This window comes from Pocillopora verrucosa, chromosome 11 (genome assembly GCF_036669915.1).
Source record: "Pocillopora verrucosa isolate sample1 chromosome 11, ASM3666991v2, whole genome shotgun sequence".
Lineage (NCBI taxonomy): Eukaryota > Metazoa > Cnidaria > Anthozoa > Scleractinia > Pocilloporidae > Pocillopora > Pocillopora verrucosa.
Window position 1 is genome coordinate 20099181 of NC_089322.1, and position 23255 is coordinate 20122435.

Below are 23255 nucleotides of genomic sequence, written 5' to 3' on the forward strand. Positions count from 1 at the left end.
AAAATTTAAATGCTCTGGGCAAGAATAAAAATCACGAAAAACAGAAATAGCCATGCACATTAACACGCTTAAGAAAGAATTGTACGGAGCCGAACCACTTTGTTTTTGTAGTTGTCGTTGTTGTTATTTTTCGAAACAAGTTAAAATTTAAATCGATCGTTAATATACCAAACAATTTCTCTTGGCTCGATAGCTGCCACTTTCTTAGAATTACGTGACGTCACTGTGTCACTCAAACAGGTATATCTTTCACGCAGCGAAATAATATTCCAAGATTTTTGAGGTTACGCGCCCAATTGAGCGAGAAGTTTCACAGTAAATCACACAGAACTCATCACTGAGCGGCAATGATATTTGTTTTTTGTGAGCTTATGAAACAGCGAGGATAGTTCACGTAAGTTTTTACATTTTCTGTTTTAACTAGTCGCGTGGCGCGCAGAAACCTAAAGAAAGCTTCCTATTGCAACGAAGTAATTCAGTTCAATTTCGTCCATGTGTATTTTCTATTATACAACGAGGTTCCAAAGGAACAGCGATAGAGTGAATGTTGCTCTGCCTCCAGCATAACGTTTATGGCGCAAAGTTGTGAGGTTGCAATGTTTGGTGTTCGTTGACCAAGTCATGTAAAGCAAGGATGATCAGCGTACAGAATAAACCGTGAAAGTAACGTGAAAAATTATTTAATTTGGGCCTCAAGTTTACCCACACAAAAAAAAGTAGATTATGTATCAAGGAAAAGATAAAAACAGGGCAGTCGTTAAGAAGTTTTATGATTAAAAAACGTTTCTGAATACTGAATTCGAATGCATTTCCGAGATCTGACAGATGTTGTGAATTTGGATAAGCACTTGTTGTCTGTAGTTTTTGGGAGAAAACTGAACCATGTCAGGGTTTGTAGCGAATCGACTGCTCCAGTTTTAGTTTTGAATCAAAAGCGAACATGAATTTAGCGTAACCGCTGCACTGTGAGCACATTGTTCAATGGCTTCGAATATGCGTTTCTCATAGTTTGTCGTCTTTGCAAACAAACGAGACACATCAATTGCTCTCAGAAAAAAGGACGTTTCCGGGAATAGACGCATAAGCTCATTCGTTTCTTAAGAACTACAGATCCCAGAAATAAACTTTTCTAATGAGAAAAATTGTATTACCCTTTTAAAACATGGTCGTAGTATACTTAAATCAAATGTAAGGGGAAAATATAGCGCGCCAATGATTTCTAAATGAGCTACCCTACATTTACTGCAGATGTGTGGTGTCTACAGTCGCCGGAAAATTATGCCTCAAGTTGTTGACTTTTGAAATCGCGGAAAATGATGTTACCTTTTTCATTTTAGAATAATATTTTTTTACATCTGATGCAATTGAAAAGCATTGTAAGTTGTGGTTCTAACTGAAGAAAATAAAGAAATTATTGAAAGGAACAGTGGAAGGGGATTGTGCAAAGTTGTATTCAAAATTCGTGGAATCAATTGATAGAACTTCACGGAATGAGTTCAAAAGACACATTGAAACGGTAGTCCTTATTGAGATCGCATTTATTCATACTTTTTGATGTGGTTGCATCGAAATTACCGTCCAAAGCAGGAACTGGTATTTTCTTCTTTGATATTAACAATGCTAGTATTAGTTCGTTTAAAGCTCGTGCATGAAAGCTCACGAATTCATTTTAGAGGTTTGAGAGTCTATGAAGAAGGCAGACGCCGAAGAAAGGTGTTCGCAAAGGGATTTCCTCCATATTCCATGCTGCTTGCTGCCCCTTCGAAAAATCTTGAACATGCACTTTCCCAAATGAGCAGTACTAAGAGATACATGAGCAGAATACAGAACTATTTCAGATGTGTTCATAATGCCATATGATGTGACTTTTTGCGTATTTATCTAATTTATCTATTTTTGCTGGCTAACCAGCAAAATGGCGCATGAACTATGTGGATTCTGACTCAATTTAAATCTTTGTAAAAGGGGTTGTAAAAGTATTGATGTCTGCTTCCCTTGTTACCTTGTAGTAAATAAAGAGAACTATGAAATTATACCTCGATTGATTTGTTGCAAGAGCTTTTTGCGCTGTAATAAATAAAAAACCAGGCATGTATTTGTTGGGATGAATTTTGGCAAGCACGATGGCCGATTTACTGCATAAAACTGACATCAACTATCATGATTCCTTTAAGATCCAAGAATTTTTATTTGTTAAGACTTGTAGCCTATTTACACCAGCAAAACATGTTTAATCAAAACGGTTTTAACTCAAAAGAAAATCAAAGTAGTCAGTACATTGAATTCTTCAATGTGCTAAATTTGAAGTCCCCGAAGCATTGGTTTTAGCAGCGTCCATGTAGAAAACAAATTTAAGCTATGATAAACAAAACAGCTTCCAAACATGTTTATGTCTAGATGTGGATGGGGTTTTTTAGTAAAGAAGAGGACAATAAAAAAACAAGTCCCATACTACAAGTTCGAATGAAATGCAAGAGAAGAGGAGGTTCAATCTTGCTAAAAATCTCAGATTTGGGGACAAGTAAGACGAGCTATTATACTGATCTGTGAAGGCTCAAAGATTTCCCATCAAAATTTGAGACTCTTTGTTTGAGAAAATCCTTCAGAATTCGTGAATCTTCCTTAAAGAACCGTCTTCTGCTATTATGTCACCATGTAATCGTGTGAGGATCTCGTGATTAATGCTCAATTAATTTTAGAATTTACTCCCTGCTTATTTTTCCTCGCTACAATACACCTTTGTTAAAAATTAGCAATGTGCTAAAGGTAAAGCCAAAGCTGCTGGATAGGAGCCATTACATTTCTATGTGAGTGCAAATGAATTTGTTCAAACCGCTTAGGACTGTTCGATGTCCAAAATTGCCAGCCTTGTACACTGGTTATAACATTACAGTTTACATTCGTTTTAGTAGGAAGGTGAGATATACAGGCACAAAGAGAATCCTAAACAGTTGCTTGAGGATGAAATATTCGCTGAAGACATCTTAGGAAGCGATGGATTAGCATTTTTGTTGGTCTAGGAGCCGAGAATAAGGGAGCTTTTTATTTGCAATAATAATTTTTTAATAATTTCTTTTGTTGTGAAATTCTTTCGATTTTTCTTAGGCCGGCTAAAAATCATTTCGATGGAAATATGTATAGTACGCTTTAGTCCAGTTACATTTAATCTTAAAATTTGAAATTTCACGGTTTCCTGGAAGTCTATCTGTCTACATTGTGACGAAAACTTGAAAACTATGATCCGAGGAAGCAGCATTTGAAAGAGGGCTGCAGGGGTGCTACTCGTATTTTGTGACTACAAGAGCAATAAACCAAACAAATTCTCCAAAGAAATGAAAATGGTTTTAAAATCGAGCGATTCATTTATCGTTCAAATGTTTCTGTTCTTGTGTGTTTATTTTCATCGCTTCGTAGTAATCTCGATTCCTAGAACTACATGACGCCATTGGGTGACCCTTGATATCTTGTAGAAAAGGCAATGACGCGCGCAATTTCTAAGAAATCTTCCTTTAAGATTATTGCCGACTGGAAGGAAACTCTTTCTAAAACTACACAACAAAGAGGAAAACGCAAAAACGTCACGCTGGAGTCTTTTTGTGAGACAGCTCGGTTTTCCACGCATTGCTTTTATTGTATTTACTGAGATAACTTCTCTCCCATACTTCTGTTGTCAATACTAGATTATTTTTCGAAGAGGTTACCAAGAAAAAGTTTAACTTACGAATTGATCGTGCTACTATCATACGTGCTATCGATAGAGTAGTGCGACAGTTGTTGTAAGTACTTTACAAACGTTATTTTATTATTTTCGTCTTACTGCGAATGCACAAGGCTCACACATTCAACTCTATGATTTAAAATCCAGCTGAGAACCATTCATGTGCATAATTCTTCAACTTGTTAAGGTACTGTTGATAATATAACAAACTACGGGAAAATATCCGGCTACCTTTAGTGCAAGCGAATTGCGGATGATATTTTGTAACATAATTTAGAGCATTTCCTAGCTATATCTAATTTTCGTCCTAACGTTGTGAAGCTGTTCCACGTGTTTTACATAAGAAGCGTCATTAGATTCGATACGAAAATGCCGCTTAGCCCAGGCAGGTCAAATTCAGTCAACAGCACGGCTTCACAAAATGTTCATGGACTGTAAAACATTCACCATTACATATTTTGGCAACATATGCCATACTGCCTGCTTGTTTATGATATTCTTGTGTGACAAAAGTTGAATTACGAGCTGAGGTTTTGGCCTGTTATTTATCATACTGCATGAGCAATAAAGAAAGATATCGATTCAGGCCGGGTAAACTGATTGAAAGAAACCGTGAGGTTACCTGAGTGCTTTTATCGTTGATACAGCTGAGCTGTTTGCTTTCGACATGACGCATTTCATACGTTCTATATTAACGTTCCCCTTGCTTATTCTGAGGTTTCTTGCAATCATTCGTTTGTCATGCAATTGAATGCTGGGGGTTCCCTGTTCAGATTTAATTTGTGGCTGATTAAAAATGATCGCTCGGTTGGCAAGGTGCAACTTCAATCATCATCATTTGTGATTTTTAGAGGATTCTGTTTTTGTGAGATCAATGTACAATTTTCTAAAGGTTCGCTTTTATCGTGAGGTTAAGCTTTTGCGTAGATGATCTTCCGGGTTTTTCAGCTGCACATTCGTTTAAAACAGATAATCCACTAACGTCAGGATTTTACCCTTCCTTTGCTGTTCTGATTCCTAAACCTACGACCACCCCTCGTACATGATTCGTACGAAACAGTAACAAAGTTTATAATGCCATACTTTCTGGTTGTTTTTCTGTTTTTGTTGCCATAATTTTACAATTTTATCTTCTTATGCGCGTATTTTCTTTAATTTATAGCATAACTTATCTTACGAAATGGTCCTATACAAGTAAATGAACTCAGCACTACAATATGCCTTTGAAAATTTGTTTTTATTCTTGTACTTCAACATGTAAGTAAAGCAATGATCCCTGCTGGTGAGTTGCAATTTTAGCAATTACAGAAAAGAACCTTGAACTTCAATGGGCTTCGAACCCATGCCCCCTAAATACTAGTATGGGGTGATATCGCCATCTAGAATCTGGAAGGAACCGGTTAGAATACCGTCGGAGCCTGAAATTTTTTTCAGGCTTCTTTTCAGCTCTTCTCCGAGAACCATTGCTTAAATACTTGATTTTCATGCTCAGGTCAAATGAAATTTATTTTATCAAAAATTATGATCAAATCAAGAGAATATAAACAGTTGATAATCTCTTGGATCTAATTTAATATCTGTTACAATTAGGTCAGAGCTGGTCACGATGTTACCAAAGTACTGCATTATATTGGCTATCTTTTTCAAGTACGGAATTTGCGGCCATGGGAGAAATATTTCTCGGGAACTGAATGGCACTATCACTGGTAACCAGACCCTCACGCATGCAGAAGGTCCATACTTGGTAACCAGTGACTTGGTTGTCGCAGAGAATGCCACTCTTGCCATAGAACCTGGTACTCAGGTAAATTTTCTTCCATCTGTGGGGATTCGCGTTCATGGATCATTAAATGCAAAAGGGACACCTTCACACAGGATCACTTTCCGAGCGGTTCCTTGCAAAGACGCACCTTCTTGCAAGAACTCAGCCATACCTTACAATCAAGGAATACGGCTTGTTGGTGGAACCTCCCACAACAACGGCCGTCTGGAGCTACAATGGCGGGGACAATGGGGCACTGTCTGTGGCCAGTATTTTTGGGACATGAGAGATACACGAGTGGCTTGCAGACAGCTTGGCTTCCTCGGAGCAAAGCGTTATTACTTCCACCCTGGCAGTGGCCGTGTATTCATGAAGTTCGTTGAATGTACTGGATACGAAGAGAGCCTTTGGGATTGTCGCTATTCCTGGGCTTATTATTATCCTTGTGGTGAGTTATCTCTTGTTTATGTAATACTATGCAGTTTGAAGGGCTGGAAATACGTTATGGACGGCTCAGGCTAAACTAAGGACTATTTTATGATCTAAAATGGAAATCTAGGCAGCGAAACGATTAATGGAATGGATTGCAGCGATATATTTTATATTTTTTATATTTTCGAAACCGGAAGTGTTTATCGACCAGATGCCAATTTTGCCTCCTACAAGACAAGTGTAACTGATCATGGGAAGACCCGTCTGGTGAAAGGGACAGGTATATGGATTTATTTGGGAAATAATAACCTAACAGCCCCTTTAAGTCATCCGCGAAGCCATGATATGGAGGTGTGCAAGGCAGTTCGCATCTGATAAGTGATAGAGATATACCAGTAATAGGAGGCTAAAACTAACCAAGCAACGTGTCTTTATTGTTATTTATCCGAGAAATGCATGTATAATAAAGTAGGGACTGTGCAGAAATCTTGGCCGGTAAGTTTTTGTAAATACATGTACTATCTCAGACCTTACGCTAGAGAACACCATTTCAATCTTCTGAGCAATTTGACCTTCAGATTAAGCGACAATTTGATCCTTGCTCGAGAATTTGTGTGCTTGATCATCCGGGCGAGGGTAGTTCTGAGAAGGAATAATGTCGATAGCAGTTAATGACGTTTCACCAACGTGAGCGGAAGTCATCATCAGAGTCAAGTGAAGAGTCGTTGTCAGTGAAGTGTTATAAGTCCGGTTCGCGTAGACAGATTGGTTAGTTTAGCCGTAATTTAATTGGCTGTGAGACTCAAGTGGCCTAAGTCGGTCTGGATCCGTCGGTAACGTTAGCATATCAAACTCTTTCCCTAGTGCGACGAACATTTGTTTTTCTCGGTTCCAGGTGTACGCAACCACTAACCTCACGTAATGCACATGCTCTCCGTTACGAATTTTCAAAATGGCAGACAGGCCAAAGAGGGAAATTAAAGAAACAAAGCGATTTTGCAATGAATACTCAACATACACCCTCGTTAAAAAGGCGAATCCACGGAAGAAAGATACAAAACTATATGATATTAAGATTGACATGATATTAAATCGATACTGAGGACCCGTTTCCAACTTGCTAAGAAGTGCATTTAGTTGGCTTCCTCCACGATTACTAGCTTTCTTGACAGCTTTCTGAAGACAGAATACTTTCTTTCTGAAGACTTCTGATTTGCGGCTATTGATTATTACACCTCGTATATCTGACTGCTCAAACACTTTGTTTACGATTGTTGAAAGGAACGATTCATGGTTCATCGTCTTCGTCTTTACATTGCTTTGAAAAAGGATAGATTAGTAAGCTGAAGCGCAAAATTAATCAGGGAAGTTTACGAAAAATCTAGAAAACAAGCTTAAAAAGGGCATTTATTTAGACTTCATATTTCAACGAACTTCACAAATCTTACCTGTTTATCTTGTAAATAAACGATGGCAGATTAATTCCCAAAGCGCTTTTGAGTTTCCCGATCCCTCTCCTACTGCGTTCACGCTTACAAAACAGGAAAAAATCAAAAGGAGGAAGATAAAGCTGTTTTGAAACGCCATTTGACGAACGTAAATCTGCTTTTTGTTCGACACTATACATATCAAAACAAAGAAAATTTGTTCCACTTTTTGGTTCTGACGGTACATTTTTAATTTGCGCCTGCGTAAGAGATATCGCCCGAGACCCTTCGCTCGGTCGTGTTTTAATCAAAAACGCCTTGATAATTTCACGCAACCGCTCGGAGAAAAGGTAAAAATGACGAGGGAAAAACTTTACCCTCAAGTTAGAAAATTAGCGAAATAGAAAGCCACAATATTATAGTTTAATATTTCAGAGGTACATTGAATGCTTTTTCCGTAGAGAATCTGCACGATGGTAAAACATTCGAAAATTACACTCGATTTGCGTGGGGTGTCGAAGTGGGTGTGGTCACTACATTCACGTTAAGACTATTTGTACCCCATGAGTTTGATATGCCGCTCTGTTCGGTTCATTGGTGGTGAAAATGTCGTGAATATGTCGTTTGAATCTTGCCGGTAGTTGTTGACATTAATTATGGAGAGACTGTTCTAAGTTAGAAACCAGCTTACGAGAGTCAGTCGTTGAAAATACTTAGTGCTGTAGGTTAGGCATTGCGCATAGTCCTAAGACCTAAATATAATTATACAGTGCCAAGGTTTTGTAGGCTAGACTGGTCGGTTACAAGCGCCGGCATGTGCGACAGCGGCATATTGCTCCTGGGATTGGTGGAATCATCTAGCTAACAGATAAAACGATAGGATAACATAGCACCAAATCGTTGCCCGATCCTGTGCAAATCTGCAGGTGTAAACAAGGTCTGGTCACCAGTTAGTACATTGCCTTAGAGGTCTGTGTTCAGGGAATACTAGCTGTTTTAAAGGCGGTTAAAAAACTTCTGCCAGTGGTCTCCAGTTTCCAGGAACCACAAAATTGTCTAGATTCTTGGTCCACTTGTATAACTTGTACTGCCTGAATGATAGGGTATAATTAAGATATGTGACACTTTTTCCACAAATATTTTGGCGAGGTGACACAACCTGGAGAATGGGTCCCTTTCATTATGTGAAAAGGAAGTTTAATGTTAGGTAGAATTTCTTCCATTACCAGCGGTCATTTAACCCTGGCTTTGCTATGGGTAGCCTGAACTCATCGATTGGGAAGTCAATTTGATAAAATGGTTTAAGGATTTCGAATCAGAAGTTAATAAACCGTTATTTCGATGTAACTTTTAGAATGAAGAAGTTGAAACATTGCATTTTTAGATTGATACGATTAATTCGAAATACAACTAGGGATTGTGATTGTAATGTTAACTACTCATAGCTGTACCCGATGTCACAAGGCTGTCCATTCTCTATGGTCTTTTACGAGAAATTGAAAGTAATCGCGCTGCTCTCTTTTTGTTAAGACTTTTACTGTTGTTGATTTTACGGAAGTTACAAGTCAGAGAAAAGGTGTAAGGTTGTTAAGCTAGGAATTTGGGTTGAGTGCTTAAAACCGTCATAGTTCGTCTTGCATGTCAAAAAAAATCTGCGCTAGGATACAATGTCAATCAGTTATTGAAAGTTGGCTGAGTCATATTTTTTTTCCGTTCCATCAAAAATTAAACCAATGAGCCAGATCATAAGTACGACATCGGAATCGAGTGTGACACTCACTTGCCTATCTTGGCTCAGAAGGTCTTCTGGAGAGGTATTTACTTTGCACCAGGAAACTCCTCTGAGGGGCACGGAAACTCGTCTTTGGAGAACGTGGACATAGAAAATGCTTTCGACGGAATAAAAGTGAAGAAAGTGGCCCCTGCCTTGCTTGGCATTTCTTTAAAGGATTGCGCTTATGGAGTGCAGGTACAAGAACTTGCCAAACCTATGGAAATTGTCGACTCCACAATCCTGAGTCCAAGAATGATGGGTGTAAACATCGAGAACTTATTTGGCAAAGTTATTATGCACAATGCCACCATAGTAAATACAAGGTTTGGAGATGGATTCGTTTACACGCGCACAGCGATGGATCTATGTTCCGTCTTTCCGCGGAAGATTTATTTCCCATTGCTTGTGAATGCAGTTGCAAAAGTCTCGATGACTAGATGCAGCCAGGTAAGAACTGAAACGTGGGATTCATATGAATTTAGCGATTTTTACATACAGTTAGCGATTTTTCTATTCGTTTGGTATATTGTGTTAATTAGCATGTTCGATCACAGTTGTCTCTCATCTCCTTCCCGCGACATGTACTTTACATCTGCCTTTCCCCTTGTGAAACTTGATACGGTTTGTATAACAATCTGTACAGGTTTAAGAGTAAATCTAACTTGTTACTTGGGTTTCAATCTGATACTGGCATCTGATCTTTGATGTGATGATCTAATCTGAATGGCATAAAGTTTTCAATTAGTTAAATGGGTTACTATGTAATGATTATATTATGTTATTCATTTTGGAAAACCAATTTTTCTTGGAATATTTAATAATCTTCTAGATTTCAACTCATGGTTCCAGTCGCATACTACAGTCTGAATACTTTATAATGGTAATTGAACTGAGTGGAGTGCAATTTGGACTGAAATCATACGCGTACGAGCGTGCTGCGCGAGTTCAATTTGAAATCACAAGTATGATTTCAGACAAACATTGCACGACACAATTTTCAATTACAACTTTATCACATCCATTTTGAAATCACCCGAGTACAGGACTTGGTCAGTTCAAATATTTTATTGATGCAGTACTGACCGGTGTGAAATTAAATCCATCTTCAATTCATCTTCAATTCAAAAATAAGAGTTTTGGAAACAAAAATTTGCCAGATGAGACTCTTTGTCTTTCATTTTCCTGCAATTTGATTGGTCACCTTAAACAAGCCTTGAAATCTGATTGGTTGTTTTGTTTTTAGTGTGGCTCCTCGTTGGCTGGGGAAAAGATGCGATTTAAAGCAAAAAATGGTGCGATTCGTGAATAAATCGCACCAATTAGAGCCAATCAGATTACAGGGACAACCAGTGATTTCAAAATGGCTGTAGTAAATGAACTAAAACAAACATGCAAAAGGATAAAGAATACGAACCAAACTACTTTCCAACGAGCTCCTTGTCCATTTGGTGCACCATGTAATCGGCCCGCAGAGTGAATTCCGAATCCTCTTCTCACCCCAAGAGTCAAAAAATCTCTTACGATCTGACAAAGAAATTTTGATTGCTTTTAAACATAAACTTCATCAAACTTCAGATTCTCAAAGCGTCACCTGGAAGAAGACTCACTGTGCATTTTACGCAGATCAAAGGAAATGAATTTGAACTTGATATTGTAGATGGAAATACAAAAAACAAAACGCTAGTCAGCAGAATTACAGATACCCACAGTGGAAAGACAATAACAATTAGTGCTAGTTCTGTTTCGGAAATTATATTTTTTTCCAAATATGGCCTTCGGTTGGGAGGACGCTTGAAGATGATCGTCGTAGAGGATCCAGGTAACATTTCTTTTTTTATCGATAAAATCGCACTTTTGGTCAACTGGCTTAGTATTAGGGTAATAAAGTATTATCAACTGAGTTGATGGCGTAAATTAGCCACCGCAAAGAGTTTCAAAGCTGCCGTTTCGAGCGTTAGCCCTTCGCTCTGACGAAGGGCTAACGCTCGAAACGTCAGTTTTTAGATTTTTTACGATGGCTAATTCACATTATCAACTCAGTTGATAATACTGTATTACTCTGTTATACTCTCCCGCCAATTAGTCAATTAGCCTGATGAACAGTGACTCATTAGGTCGATTTTTATCAGTTATTTAGTGGGATAATAGGACTTTGACCTCGATACACTTAAAGAGTTTTGAAACCACCATATTGTAATTTTAAAAAAAAATCGCAATTTTTCCCAAATTTGATTTGAAAAGTTTTGATGAATCAATTGGCTGGACTTTCAACTTGAAATTTCTGTGATGATTGCTGTTTGCTGGGTTGTGTTTACAACACGTATTTTACATCATTGTTTCTGTAATTTGTTAAACAACTCCCGAAATCCAAAGTTGCCAATTTGAGGTCACCAATTATTTAAATTTTGTGACAAGTGATGTCGGAATTTTGGAAGTTTTGGAATGATAAAAAATTTAGAAAGGGGGCAAACGTTCCCCTTCTGCCACCTACTCAACAGGAGAAAAAAAAGGGGGGAAGGGGGGCAGTCTAATAAGGCGTTAAAATTAAGTGAATTCTATTTTTCATTTGTTTACAGTTCAGGAGCCATCAATTTTGATCTCAAATTGTAAATTTTCCAACAATTCTGAATCTGGGATTGAACTTAACGATGCTATTGGCCCTTCTAAGATTTCTAATACGGCGGTTAACGGAAACAGTGTCGGTTTACTAGTGAAAAACTCACGAGGTAGACTCCATGTTGTGTCATCGGTGTTTGAAACTAATGGAAACAACGGTGTGGAAATAAATACCATCAAAGGACCTTTGGAATTTGAATCTGTCAATTCATCGAAAAACAAAGCATCAGGAATCGAAATTAATACAGGAACATTTTCATTCCAAATGACCGAGAGTCGCATAGAAGATAATTTAGACCGGGGATTGTTGATTAGACACCAGTTGAACTCCACTATCAATGTTTCCAACTCACATTTCAGTCGAAACAAAGCAGGTCACGGAATTAATATGTGGGAATTCAGTGAAGATTGCAAGATACAACTTTCGAATGTATGGTCGCTTGAAAATGGATGGCATGGGGCTTGGTTTAAGAGTGTAACTGCCAGTAGCTTTCAAGTGACCTCTTCTTTTTTTGACCGAAATTCACGTAGCGGAATGTATCTTGAAAAATTAACCGCCGAAAGGCTAAATTTGAAGAACGTTTCTACCTCTAAGAACTACAACTATGGTTTAATTATCGAGCAAGGGGTTACAAGTGCAATCATAGACTCTTGGTATTCTACTGGTAACCAATATGATGGCCTAAACATTAAAAGACAAGAGGGGAAAATATTAGTGAAGCACTGTGTTGTTCATTCGAACAAAAAAAATGGTCTTTTGTTCGTTGATGGCGCCTCTTCTAGATTGCAATCAGTTCAGCTTAAAAACTGTCACGTTTCGGAGAACAATGAATACGGTTTCTGGTTTTATATTAACACAGCATTCTCTAATTACCAAGTTAACTATACTATAACTGTATCAAACTCCACAATTTCGAATAATACTCTGGGTGGTTGCAAGTTAAGTCCAATGTTTTGCTACTGGAAAGTATATTCGCTTCACAGACGCATTGAACTTTTATTTGTCGGCAATGTAGTGAGAGAAAATCAGAAATTCGGTTTACTCGTAGATGGTCCAGAATGGTACGAGGCAAAAGCAGTGTTGGCAAATAATACATTTGAAGAAAACATTGGGTTTGCCATAAAGATTGCGTACAATAATTTTTCCCATTCGGTATGCAAGGTCTTTAACACCTTTCCGGTGCAAATACAAATTCTGGCAAACATCTTTACAAAGAACAAGGGAGAGTATACTTGTCTTGTAGATTATAATACTCTTCCGACAAAACGGCAAGCTATCATCAACAACAACTGGTTTTTAAAGAATCAAGGAATCAAATCGTTTTCCAGCAGTTACATTCGTACTAAAACGCAAGCTGTTATAGCTATAACAGAAGGCAATATAACTGTCGAGCATAATTCATTTGAAAATCCTTTGTTTCCCCATGATTTTGCCATATTTTTTAAAGATCAGGATCGTGTAATTCTAGCCAGAAAAAACTGGTGGGGCACAAAAGATGAATGCAAAGTGAAAGAAAGAATTTTTGACTTCGAGGATCGAGTGGAGCTTCCAAAGATTCAATACTACCCGTTCCTGTTATCTCGCAATTCCACCAGTGCTTACGTGCATAGTGGCTTCAGACCATCTTGTTTCGTTCGCGGCAATAAGATTGCTGGAATATTAGATGAAGCAGTCACTATAAAAAATGATTTTTCCCCCTACCAAGTTATCGGAGATGTCATTATACAGCCGAAAGGCGTGCTTACCATTGAATACGGAGTAACCATTAAATTTCCTTTGAAAGGACTTTTCCTCGTTCATGGCCAGATAATTATAAGGGGTAGCAGCAAAGAAAGGGTTAAATTTACCCCAAAGACTCCTTCCGCTGGGAAATTGAGACTTGTTGAAGGGCCTAGTCCATGGGAAGGAAAAGTCGAAATATGGTTTAATAGCACATGGCTACCAGTTTGTATACGTAGCTATCAATATGAGTACAAAATAGTGTGCAGGCAATTGGGATTCGAATGGGTGAAATCTTACCATAATGACTCAAATGGAAAAGATAACATGTTCCTTCATAATGTCCGATGTGATGCAGATCAAGGTGACAACATCACAGATTGTAACAGAAACAACTGGACTTCGTCATCATCATGCCCGGCAAATGTTCTGTATGTCAGCTGCAAAACTCCTTACTGGGCTGGTATACATTTCACAATAACGTCGAAGAAAAGCTTCCTCAGCAATTTGGACATACAGTATGCGGGTTTTGCCTACAGAGAGGACCTTGGAGTTCCTGGTATTGCTTTTAGAATCGATCTTAGTCGTCACAACATCAGTGGGGTATCTGTGAGAAATTCTGCCGGAATTGGTTTTCAAATGATGTATTCAGATCCATTTAAGACTTCACACGATATCATGAACTCGACAGTATCGGAGACTGAACTGGATGGAATTCGTTTGGAAACTCCATTTGTGAACCTCTTGAGAGTTAATGTCATATACACAAAGGGATACGGATTCTTATATCACTTCAACTGGAATTCCCTCAATAAACACGTTCTCACAGTAGCTGATGAGACTGTAAAGAAACGTATTCAAACTTGCTCTGAAAATGAGACTTTTATTGATGACTCCAGCTTAGTTTATTACCTGGCTGTGACGGCAAGGAGCAGTGAAGCTTGCCAGAGGATTATTACAGTTTCAAAGAATTACACGATTGGCTTGCAGTTAATCCATCATGACGTAAATTCAAGTGCACCCTTCCACATTTATAGCACACGAAATAAGAAGTCGAGTAAACTCTGGGATATACAGTCGATAAAGTGGTCAAACCGTCCTATTTGGATGACACACAATAGCTCAATCCTTCTGGAAAATTCCTTCCATCAAAACGATTACCACAGCTCCATTCATCTTCTTCTGTTTCTCATCAAAGGTAGGTTCAAGTTTTGCATTTAACATTTGCTCACTTTTATGTTGCATTTTATATATATTATCTTGCTTGTTTGTTTTATACCCAATCCAAACCGACTGCCTAGGATACCTGGATGTAATGACGAATCAAAGTTTAATCGACTAATGAAATTTGCATTTTGAATGGCTAAAAACTTGAAGGATGAACTGTGTGAAGTTTAAAGCACATTTCTACAGATCTCGTTTGTTTCGTTTCAAGGATACATCTCTCTACACTCAGAGAGTTAAAGAAAAAGCCACTTCCCTCAATCTGTATTACGGATTCATGGTAAATCTAAATCTCGATTGATGAAGAGAGAAAACGTACGTTTTAGAGTAGCTGTTTCAGTTTGAGGCAGGCAAAAATTGCACATGAGAAGAAAAGAGAAAGCACGCCGCCATATGGCCCTTCAGAGATAAAAAGTGAAAATGAAAATTTGGCATGAAACTTGATATTGCCTTGGTTGTGACAAGAAGTGAAAGAAATCGAACTAGAGAGCCAGTCATCCTGATAATAAACATAATTTTCTCTAGGTGGATGGACTACTCTTGATATTTCTTAGTATCAACGTTATGTGATTTTTTTTCCCTTCTTTCTGTAAGTTACAGACGGTGAAGGTACGACAATGAAATCAGCAAACCTCATCATCAGTGAGAGTAGTTTCAGCCATAGCGCTCCTGGTGGAATTTATTTTAGAGGCGAAGACTCAGGAAACATTCAAGTCGAAAATTCAGCAGTTCGATATTCACCAGGAAACGGCCTGGAAACGGCGTTCTCGCGTTTTAACAGTTTAACTGTATTTAATTGTGAATTCACGACACATCAGATTGGAATCAAAATCGGGGGTCTTCAAAAAGGGTGGGGTCCTCCAAAGTCAGGGTTCCCGGGCAACGTTAATATTGAAAAAAGCAAGGTTTCAAACTCAACACGGAATGCTATACATGTGGATTCAGGCATTCTAAATTCGGTTCATATCAAAAACAGTAGTATCACACATAACGACGGTTCTGGACTTTATTTGGGTGGCCACTACACAAAAGCGAAACTTTTTGTAACTGAAACCCGTTTTACATGGAATCTGGGTACGTCTGTGTACTCACGAGGAAGATACTGTTACTATCCTTGTATTTCGCGAGCTGTATTCAAGAACTGCTCGTTCCTTAACAACCAAGGTCCTGTAGTAGATATCGACAAATATCCATGGGAATTCGAAAGTAACGTTTTCGTTAATAACACCAAAGCTCCTGTCATCGTGAACACAGAAGGCGAAGTAATTGTGAGAAAAAATCACTTCTTATTTAATATTTGTGAGGAGAAGGGCGTGATATATATTAAAAGATACTCAGGGGAGATTATAATTGAAGGAAACGTCTTTAGAGAAAACTATGGACGATCCGTTTTCATAGGGGAAATGTTTACCTCGAGTGCTACTATAAGAAGGAACGTCTTCAAATATAATCGATGCCCGAACTCCGGGGTTATCGAGATGCGAGGCATGAACAGCGACACCGAGATTTTTGGCAATGTTTTTCAGTTTAATCAGGGACTGTTTATGGTTCGTCTTCATCGTGAATATTTTTACTCGTCCACGCTAATTTTCTCTAGAAATTCACTTTCTAACAACACGGAGGTGTCATCTCGGTCGCCACCCTGTGAAGTAAGCATATCAGGACTTACGGATCATAGAGCTACTCTCATAAACTACAATATCTTCAACAGTAACCTCTTCTCAAAAGAACTTTGTGTTAATACATATGCAGCTTCACACAGAAGTATGCTGCCAGTGCCGCTAAACTTTTGGGGTCATGAAGAGGAGGTCAAAATCAAGCAGAGAATATTTGACGCTGAAGACAATTACGAACTTACTTTAGCCGGTTTTCGTCCCTTCCTTAACAGTGCAGGGAACGTGGTGAAAAATTCGAGCACCCGTAACACACTGAATGTACCTGCCGAAAATTACTTGGGAGGACGTATCTTATATAGTATTGAACTAAAGAAAAACCAGAGCCCTTTCATAGTGCTGTCAGATATCACTGTTTTGCCAAATGCTTCACTTACAGTTGACCCAGGCGTTGAATTACAGTTTAAGCCGGGTGTCGGTATGTTGGTTCTGGGTTCGCTTTTTGTGCGCGGAGCAAAAGATACACCAGTACTATTTTCTGGTTGGAAAGAGAACCAAACTGAAAAGTCATTATCGGTACGTTTAGTTGGCGGTAAGTTTCCTTGGCAAGGTCGGGCAGAGATACTTCATCAGGGAAATTGGACCTCAGTTTGCTTGAACAAGACAGCATCATTTGGAGCGAACAACGCAAAAGTGATCTGTGAACATCTAGGTTATCAAACATCATCATCCATGAGTTTTTCCCATGAAAAATGTACCAGTGTTTGGATATCGTGCGCAGTTTTAAATTGTGATGGCAGTGAAGCAGATGTCAAAGAATGTTCTTTATCTTTTCACAATCTCACTTGCAACTCTTCCTATCATGTCCTATTGAACTGCAGTGAAGGAAAGCCCTGGGGAAACATAAGATTTGTCCGCGAAGTTAACAGCCCGTTGCATCATCCTACATCATATTTACAACACCTTAAGATTGAACATTGCGGTGAAATACATGGTCAGCAAGTTGCTGCTATTGAAATGATTCAGTACGTTCCAGATCTAAGTTTTTTGACTGTTCTCAATTGTACAGCAGGTGGTATCAAAGTATGGTTTCCAGAAAAGGAGGTTCTCATAACGAACAGTTCTTTCGCGAATTGCGGAGGCAGTGGAGCTGAAATAATCAATATGAGACAAAATCTTACTATTGAGAGCGTTAAATCGGTAAAGAATAGGTATGGATTGCGTTTCACAATACCAAACGGCGATTGGATGCACGGTCTATCGTACGGACAAGTTCATGTGTGTGTTTCGGAAAAACTGGTGAACGTAAAGGATCACGAAGTATTCCTATACTTTAAAAAACCAATTAGGACTTATTCAAATCCAAGAATATCTTGCTCCGTTTTCGTTTACTCACGAGGATCTTATGGTCTTGCTGTTCAGATGCTGGTAATGAAAAATGTACGATTTGTGTCAATTTCTAACTCTAGAGATGAAGTGTTAAGGTTTTCACCCAAAGATCTAGGTCCGTTGGCAAGACGGGTGATCCCGTGGAATTTTATTCAAGTTAACTTTGAAGGCTGGAGCCAGAGTGAGATGATTTTACAAGTGGACCCAATTGCAAGGAAGAGTACGTTATCGTTTTGACTATAATGTAGAACAAGCTTGGACGCATTGTTAACTAATCGATTGCTTCACCGTTCAAAGATTGCTGGTGAAGCTAAGTTACTGACGTTGTCGTACTTCTAGTGATGACTCTCCGTTTTTTTAATTTTTTTAAGCGTCGATTTGAAGTTTCATCTAGAAAAACCTGATTAAGTTTTGTAGTACGATCTGGTGTTGATTGTTATGTAGAAACTCAGATGGAATTTTGATGACTTATCCAACATGTTTTCTTGACAGTTTTAAAACAGCAAGGCGACTTTTTATCTTATGGTTAAATGTCTCCTAGATATTCCTTGCACATTTGAAAGAGGTCTATGTGGATGGAGAAATTATCCCGGGCCACTCTATAGAGGCGTTGCCCTTACCCAAAAATGGAGCTTGGATAGCCTCTCGTCGTACCACGGATCAGTGGCGGACCACACCTATTTATGGAAGGGAGGTAAATAATTGATGGAAGTGATTTTTTTTGTTGCTAGAAAGTTATTCACACACTGATTTAACTATTTTAGTTATCCATTTAACTATTCCTTAATGAAAAGGTTGTGGTTATTAAAAACTGTGAACTTTTTTCTCATCATTTAGTCCTTTCTGATGTAGATCACATCGGAGCAACTGCATCGTGAGATATTCAAGAATGCTTTAGTTTCACCATTAAAACAAGGTGCTTCCTTATGGGTGTATCACAAAATTTGCAACGAGTCTAAATATATGTGATCTCCTATTACTCTCTTACTATAAAATCTATACAATCGGAGAAGAATGATAGGTGCGTAAGTTTGTTTAAACTAATATTTCAGGAACTTACGTGCTGCTGGGACCCTCTTACTTTGGAATGGGTTATGGAGCCTTCGCCAGTCCACCAATTTCCAACGAGAGCAACTACTGTTACTTAGTGTTCTATTACAGACTCAAGGATAAGGGATGGGGGAACCTATCTATCTCGATTGAAGAATCGGATGGAAATAAGTCGACTATATTATGGTCTGCCAACACCATGAACAATTGGAAAAAAGAAGTTATTACGCTTCCCCAGACGTCATCTAATTACTCGATTGTCTTCTTGGGGTTTTTCCGCTACTCTGGCTATGTTTCCATAGATGACATGGACTTAATTCAATGCGGTCTTTGTAAGTTATGATATATTATCTTGTGACCCATCAGTTTTGCGTGGAGCTTTCATGTTCGTAGAAGCCATTCTTTGTGTATCTAATACTCATATGTTCACGTGACCAAACCGGTAATAGTACCAGGATAAAATGTGATTATAAAATAATGCTGATGCAAGAAGTATTTAGAATGTTTCTCACCTGTGAACCTGTTAGTTTGAGTTCTTCGCTGCGCTCGGTCGTAAACGGAACAGGACCTTGAAGTGCGAAGCTTTGGGCTTGTCTTCATCCCGGGGTAACCGATTTTTTTTTCGTCGCATGTAACTGACGAAACGAATAACATCTTTCTTCAATGAACTATCGAGCTCAAAAGTTACTGTTGTTCATTTTCTTCTGATAAACCCAAATTTGTAAATGGAATAAGAGGGATGGTAAGTTTTGAGCTCGGTAAAGATATAGAGAAAGATGTTTTTCGTCTTGTCACGCGCGGGGGACAAAGAAAAAATTCTGAGCCCGATGAGGAATCGAACCTCAGACCTTCGGATTCCGCATTCCAGTCCTCTACCACTAAGCCACAGGGACTCTACGGTGAGCGGGGTCTATTGCGAGGTTCATATGACACGCGTCCTGCATACTGTTAGGATTAGCAATATCGATAGCGTCATGTTTGTAAATAGAATAAGAGAGATGGTAAATTTTCAGAATTTTTTCTTTGTCACATGCTCTTGACAAGACGAAAAACATCTTTCTCTAAACCCGAATTTGATGTTTTATTTTTTGTTTTTTATTCAGCACCTGAAGTCATGCATCGAGTGTCTGAGAGTGTTTTCAGTAGCAATGATGAACATGGAATAAGTTACGTGTCGAACCGGAGTAAAAGCCATATTCTCAAAATAGAGCGTTGTCAGATTACAAACAATGGTCTGAGTCCAGTCTTCAACGGGAAGCCATCTGGAGCCATTCATCTTAGTGCTATAAATCAGGTGTTTAAAATAGTCAATAACTACTTGGCCGAGAACAAAAATGGAGCTATTTTTTCCAGTGTCCTCCATGAAGATCTACCTACCGAGCCAAAACTAATTAGCCAAATTCATGCAAACACATTAGAGTCAAATAATGGAGGGACATTAATTCTGGAAGGAAATTCCGAGCCCTTTTTGAACGTTAACGTTACCAATAACTATTTTTCTCTCAACTTGGCTCGAAATTGGAATGGCAAAGCAAACAGTGTTTGCAACATAACAAGGTTATTGGCCATTGTTCGCGGAAATTTCTTCTACAAGAACATCGGTCACTATGTTTTCTTGTATGATTTCCCTAAAAAAGATGTGACAGGTCTTCAATTTGTGAATAACACGTTGTACAAGAATAGTGCATCGGGGCTTAATGTCAAGTATGGGGCAACAATACTTTGCAATGGTGGAGCAGAAATCCATGGAAACGTTTTACAGAATCCTGGAAACCGCTATCAGATAAGCACAACAATGCGAGGGAGTCCATTAATTGCTAACGCCACACTCAATTGGTGGGGAGAGAGCAAGCCAGATTTCATCGCCTTCCTTATTTTGGATAATAAGAAAGACTACCGTCTCTCATTAACAGTGGTGTTTCAGCCATTTATTGAGTTGCTGCCTCGTAGAGTTATTTCTGGTAAATATCCTTCATTGCGTTGATTATATCAGTCATTTTAAGTATTTGTTTATATCTTCCATATAACCAAAGTCGAACCTCACTCCCCTCCGTGGAGCTTATTTCCCGAAAAGTTTGATGATAGCCGAAGAGAGTAGGGGGAGGAGACTTATTTCAGAGGGGAGCTTATTCAAAACCAGCCATAGATTAATGTTTCGGTAAATAAAACGTGGTGATATGAGACTTCGCCTGAACAAAATCAATCTAGATGATACTAAAAGAGTTCCTTAAGTATTAATACGCCCGATTAAGAATTATCGTAAAAGTATAGCTTTGAAACAGCGGACCACTTGGGTATTAACTTCCGAAACAATAACAAAGTGCACCAGCTACAGCAGTGAAAAAAACAAGTAATTTCGGTGGAGGATCATTCCCCACAAGATGGCTGGTAAGCAGCCGAACCCATCGCCCAGGGAAAACTAGTGTCTGAGAAAAGAAGAGACCACAACCAAAGATGACAAACAATGAAAACATAGAATCAAGATTTTGATATTATCCCTTCGTGACCTTAGTTCAATTACACATTTTAAATCAGGTTGATGATAAAAAATTTGATGCTTTTCAGAGTCATGCCCACCTGAGTGGATTAAAGAAGATGAGATGTGTTTCCTGTATAAGGGAGGCTCTTTCACTTTTCATGAAGCCGAGAAGTATTGTTGGGTAAGCACATGTGAGATACGAACCAAGGATTGATTAGCATTCTACTCTTCCTCAGTGTCATCGAGTTACTCTTCTAGCTTAGTCAAGGTTGTATGTTTTTTGTCAGCTAAGCTTTTTATTAACTTATTAAGGGGCTGTTGCACTGCTGTTTGGCTGGCTCACGTAAGGACAATCAATGATAAGATTATGCTAATTTCAAATTCTCTAAGGAAGGAAAAAGGGTTCCCTTCTATTATTTTACGTTTCCAATAACATCCTTCGCTTCTTTCTTTATTCATCACTTCTGAAGAACTATGGAGGAAATCTCATAACTATGTTATCGGCCGAAGATAAACGACTCGTCCAAAGTTTAAGGCAAAAGGAATCCTTGGTTCGTCCTGATGTTTTGCCTTCTTTGTGGATTATAAGCAGGCGTTTCGTGAGAGAGGTGAGGGAGAAACAAGTAAAATCGCAACAACAACATTGAAGTGATCTTTAATTAAGAAAAACAAGCTCCATAGAGTAATAAATCGATGGATGAATGAGTACTTGGCCTCCCCCACTCCTTGGTGAAGAGAGATGCTTAGACATCCGTCCGCGGCCATTATCATTATGTGATTTAAGAGCGAACAGCTTTTGAAAAAGAAGTTCTCATGGAAATCTGTGAGTTTCTAGGAACAGATAATCTCCAAAGATAAATCGGGGCCGATAACAAACTGTTGTTCAGGGAATGAACCCCGGAATTTATTCAGCAGCAAGAATCGAGCGCAGATAAGATATTACCCTTCACACACTGTTGGTGGCGCGCAGGATAAAAACTCCACGAAAACCATAATATGATCGAAAACAGTTTAGCCTCTACCATCATTATAAGTTTTTCATTATCACTGATATTAAAAGCCGATAATTATTGTAATTATTATAACCAATCTCAGGCTACATTTCAAGGTTTATTTCCTGCGTTTGAAATTCAATCGCATTTTGCACAACATAGGAAAGAAAATTACTCCTTCGATAAGATTCAGTACATTTCAAATTTTTGGTTGCAGCCTGGAGGCAGTTCTGGTCAGGACAACGGAATGTGTTCTGTTGTTGATGGCTATGGGAATGTTACAGAGTCCCATTGTAACCAGCTTAATCCATTCGTTTGCGTGAGGAGACCAGGTAGGTGACGTTGGATCCATCCTCTAATTTTTTTCCACATCGATAGGCGTATCAAACCATTTCTGCTTTGACGGATATCCTGTGATAACTGTTAATAGCAGACATAAACAAAGCAGTTCTTCAAGATGTATTATTTTTCTTATGCAACTGACTTAGAATTGTCTGAACTTCTCTTACAGTGGTTCACTGTCCAAACAGTTGTTTTCATAATGGCGACTGCATAGGTGCTACTTGTTTCTGTTATCCCGGATGGACCGGAGAAGACTGTTCCAAGTTTCATTGCCATGACCTACATAACTGTTCTGGTAACGGTGAATGCATGGGTCCTAATGTCTGCAGATGTTACCCAGGTTATTTGGTGAGCATTTTTTATTCGTAAACGATTGAAAAAGGGCTTGAATCCTATTGAAGTCGATGTTAACGATTACCATCAAAAGAAGTGCTGAAGTCTCATTGAAATGGAATTTATTTTTTAGATATCGCATCAACTTATTTATTTTTACTAAATTTGTATCTACTTAAGATTATATATGCGCATTGTGCGGAGGAATTTCTTGTTCTAGTCTTGGGCAGAATTGTTTTATGTGCATACCCCTGTAACACCCATAGGTGACTAAGAGAGAATTTCTCCCTACAAAACCCATACAATTTCAAGTAATGAGGATAAAGGGAAATCAATCAGGGGATTATCAGTTGATCCAGTAACAAATTCTCAGAACTAAAATCA

The 23255-nt window shown here is 38.5% G+C and overlaps 2 protein-coding genes across 2 annotated transcripts in view; both read left to right on the top strand.

The window, feature by feature from the left end:
* Nucleotides 1-254: 254 nt before the first annotated feature.
* LOC136284238 (protein bark beetle-like) lies at nt 255-12111 on the top strand (the record flags this gene model as incomplete). The annotated part of the gene is made up of 5 exons (XM_066174089.1): nt 255-394; nt 5309-5928; nt 9082-9560; nt 10689-10932; nt 11690-12111. Coding segments are annotated over exons 2-5 (1749 nt in total), but the record flags the coding sequence as incomplete, so codon positions are not given.
* A 1-nt stretch (nt 12112) lies between these two features.
* Nucleotides 12113-23255, top strand: part of LOC131772814 (uncharacterized) — a 32532-nt gene continuing 21389 nt past the window's right edge. Inside the window, exons 1-9 of the mRNA XM_066174204.1 lie at nt 12113-14647; nt 15274-17895; nt 18217-18369; nt 18728-19057; nt 19829-20686; nt 21291-21385; nt 21675-21812; nt 22414-22528; nt 22708-22886. Of these exons, the coding sequence (XP_066030301.1) occupies nt 12118-14647; nt 15274-17895; nt 18217-18369; nt 18728-19057; nt 19829-20686; nt 21291-21385; nt 21675-21812; nt 22414-22528; nt 22708-22886 (7020 nt within the window). The 5' untranslated portion in view covers nt 12113-12117. The remainder of the gene's footprint in view (nt 14648-15273; nt 17896-18216; nt 18370-18727; nt 19058-19828; nt 20687-21290; nt 21386-21674; nt 21813-22413; nt 22529-22707; nt 22887-23255) is intronic.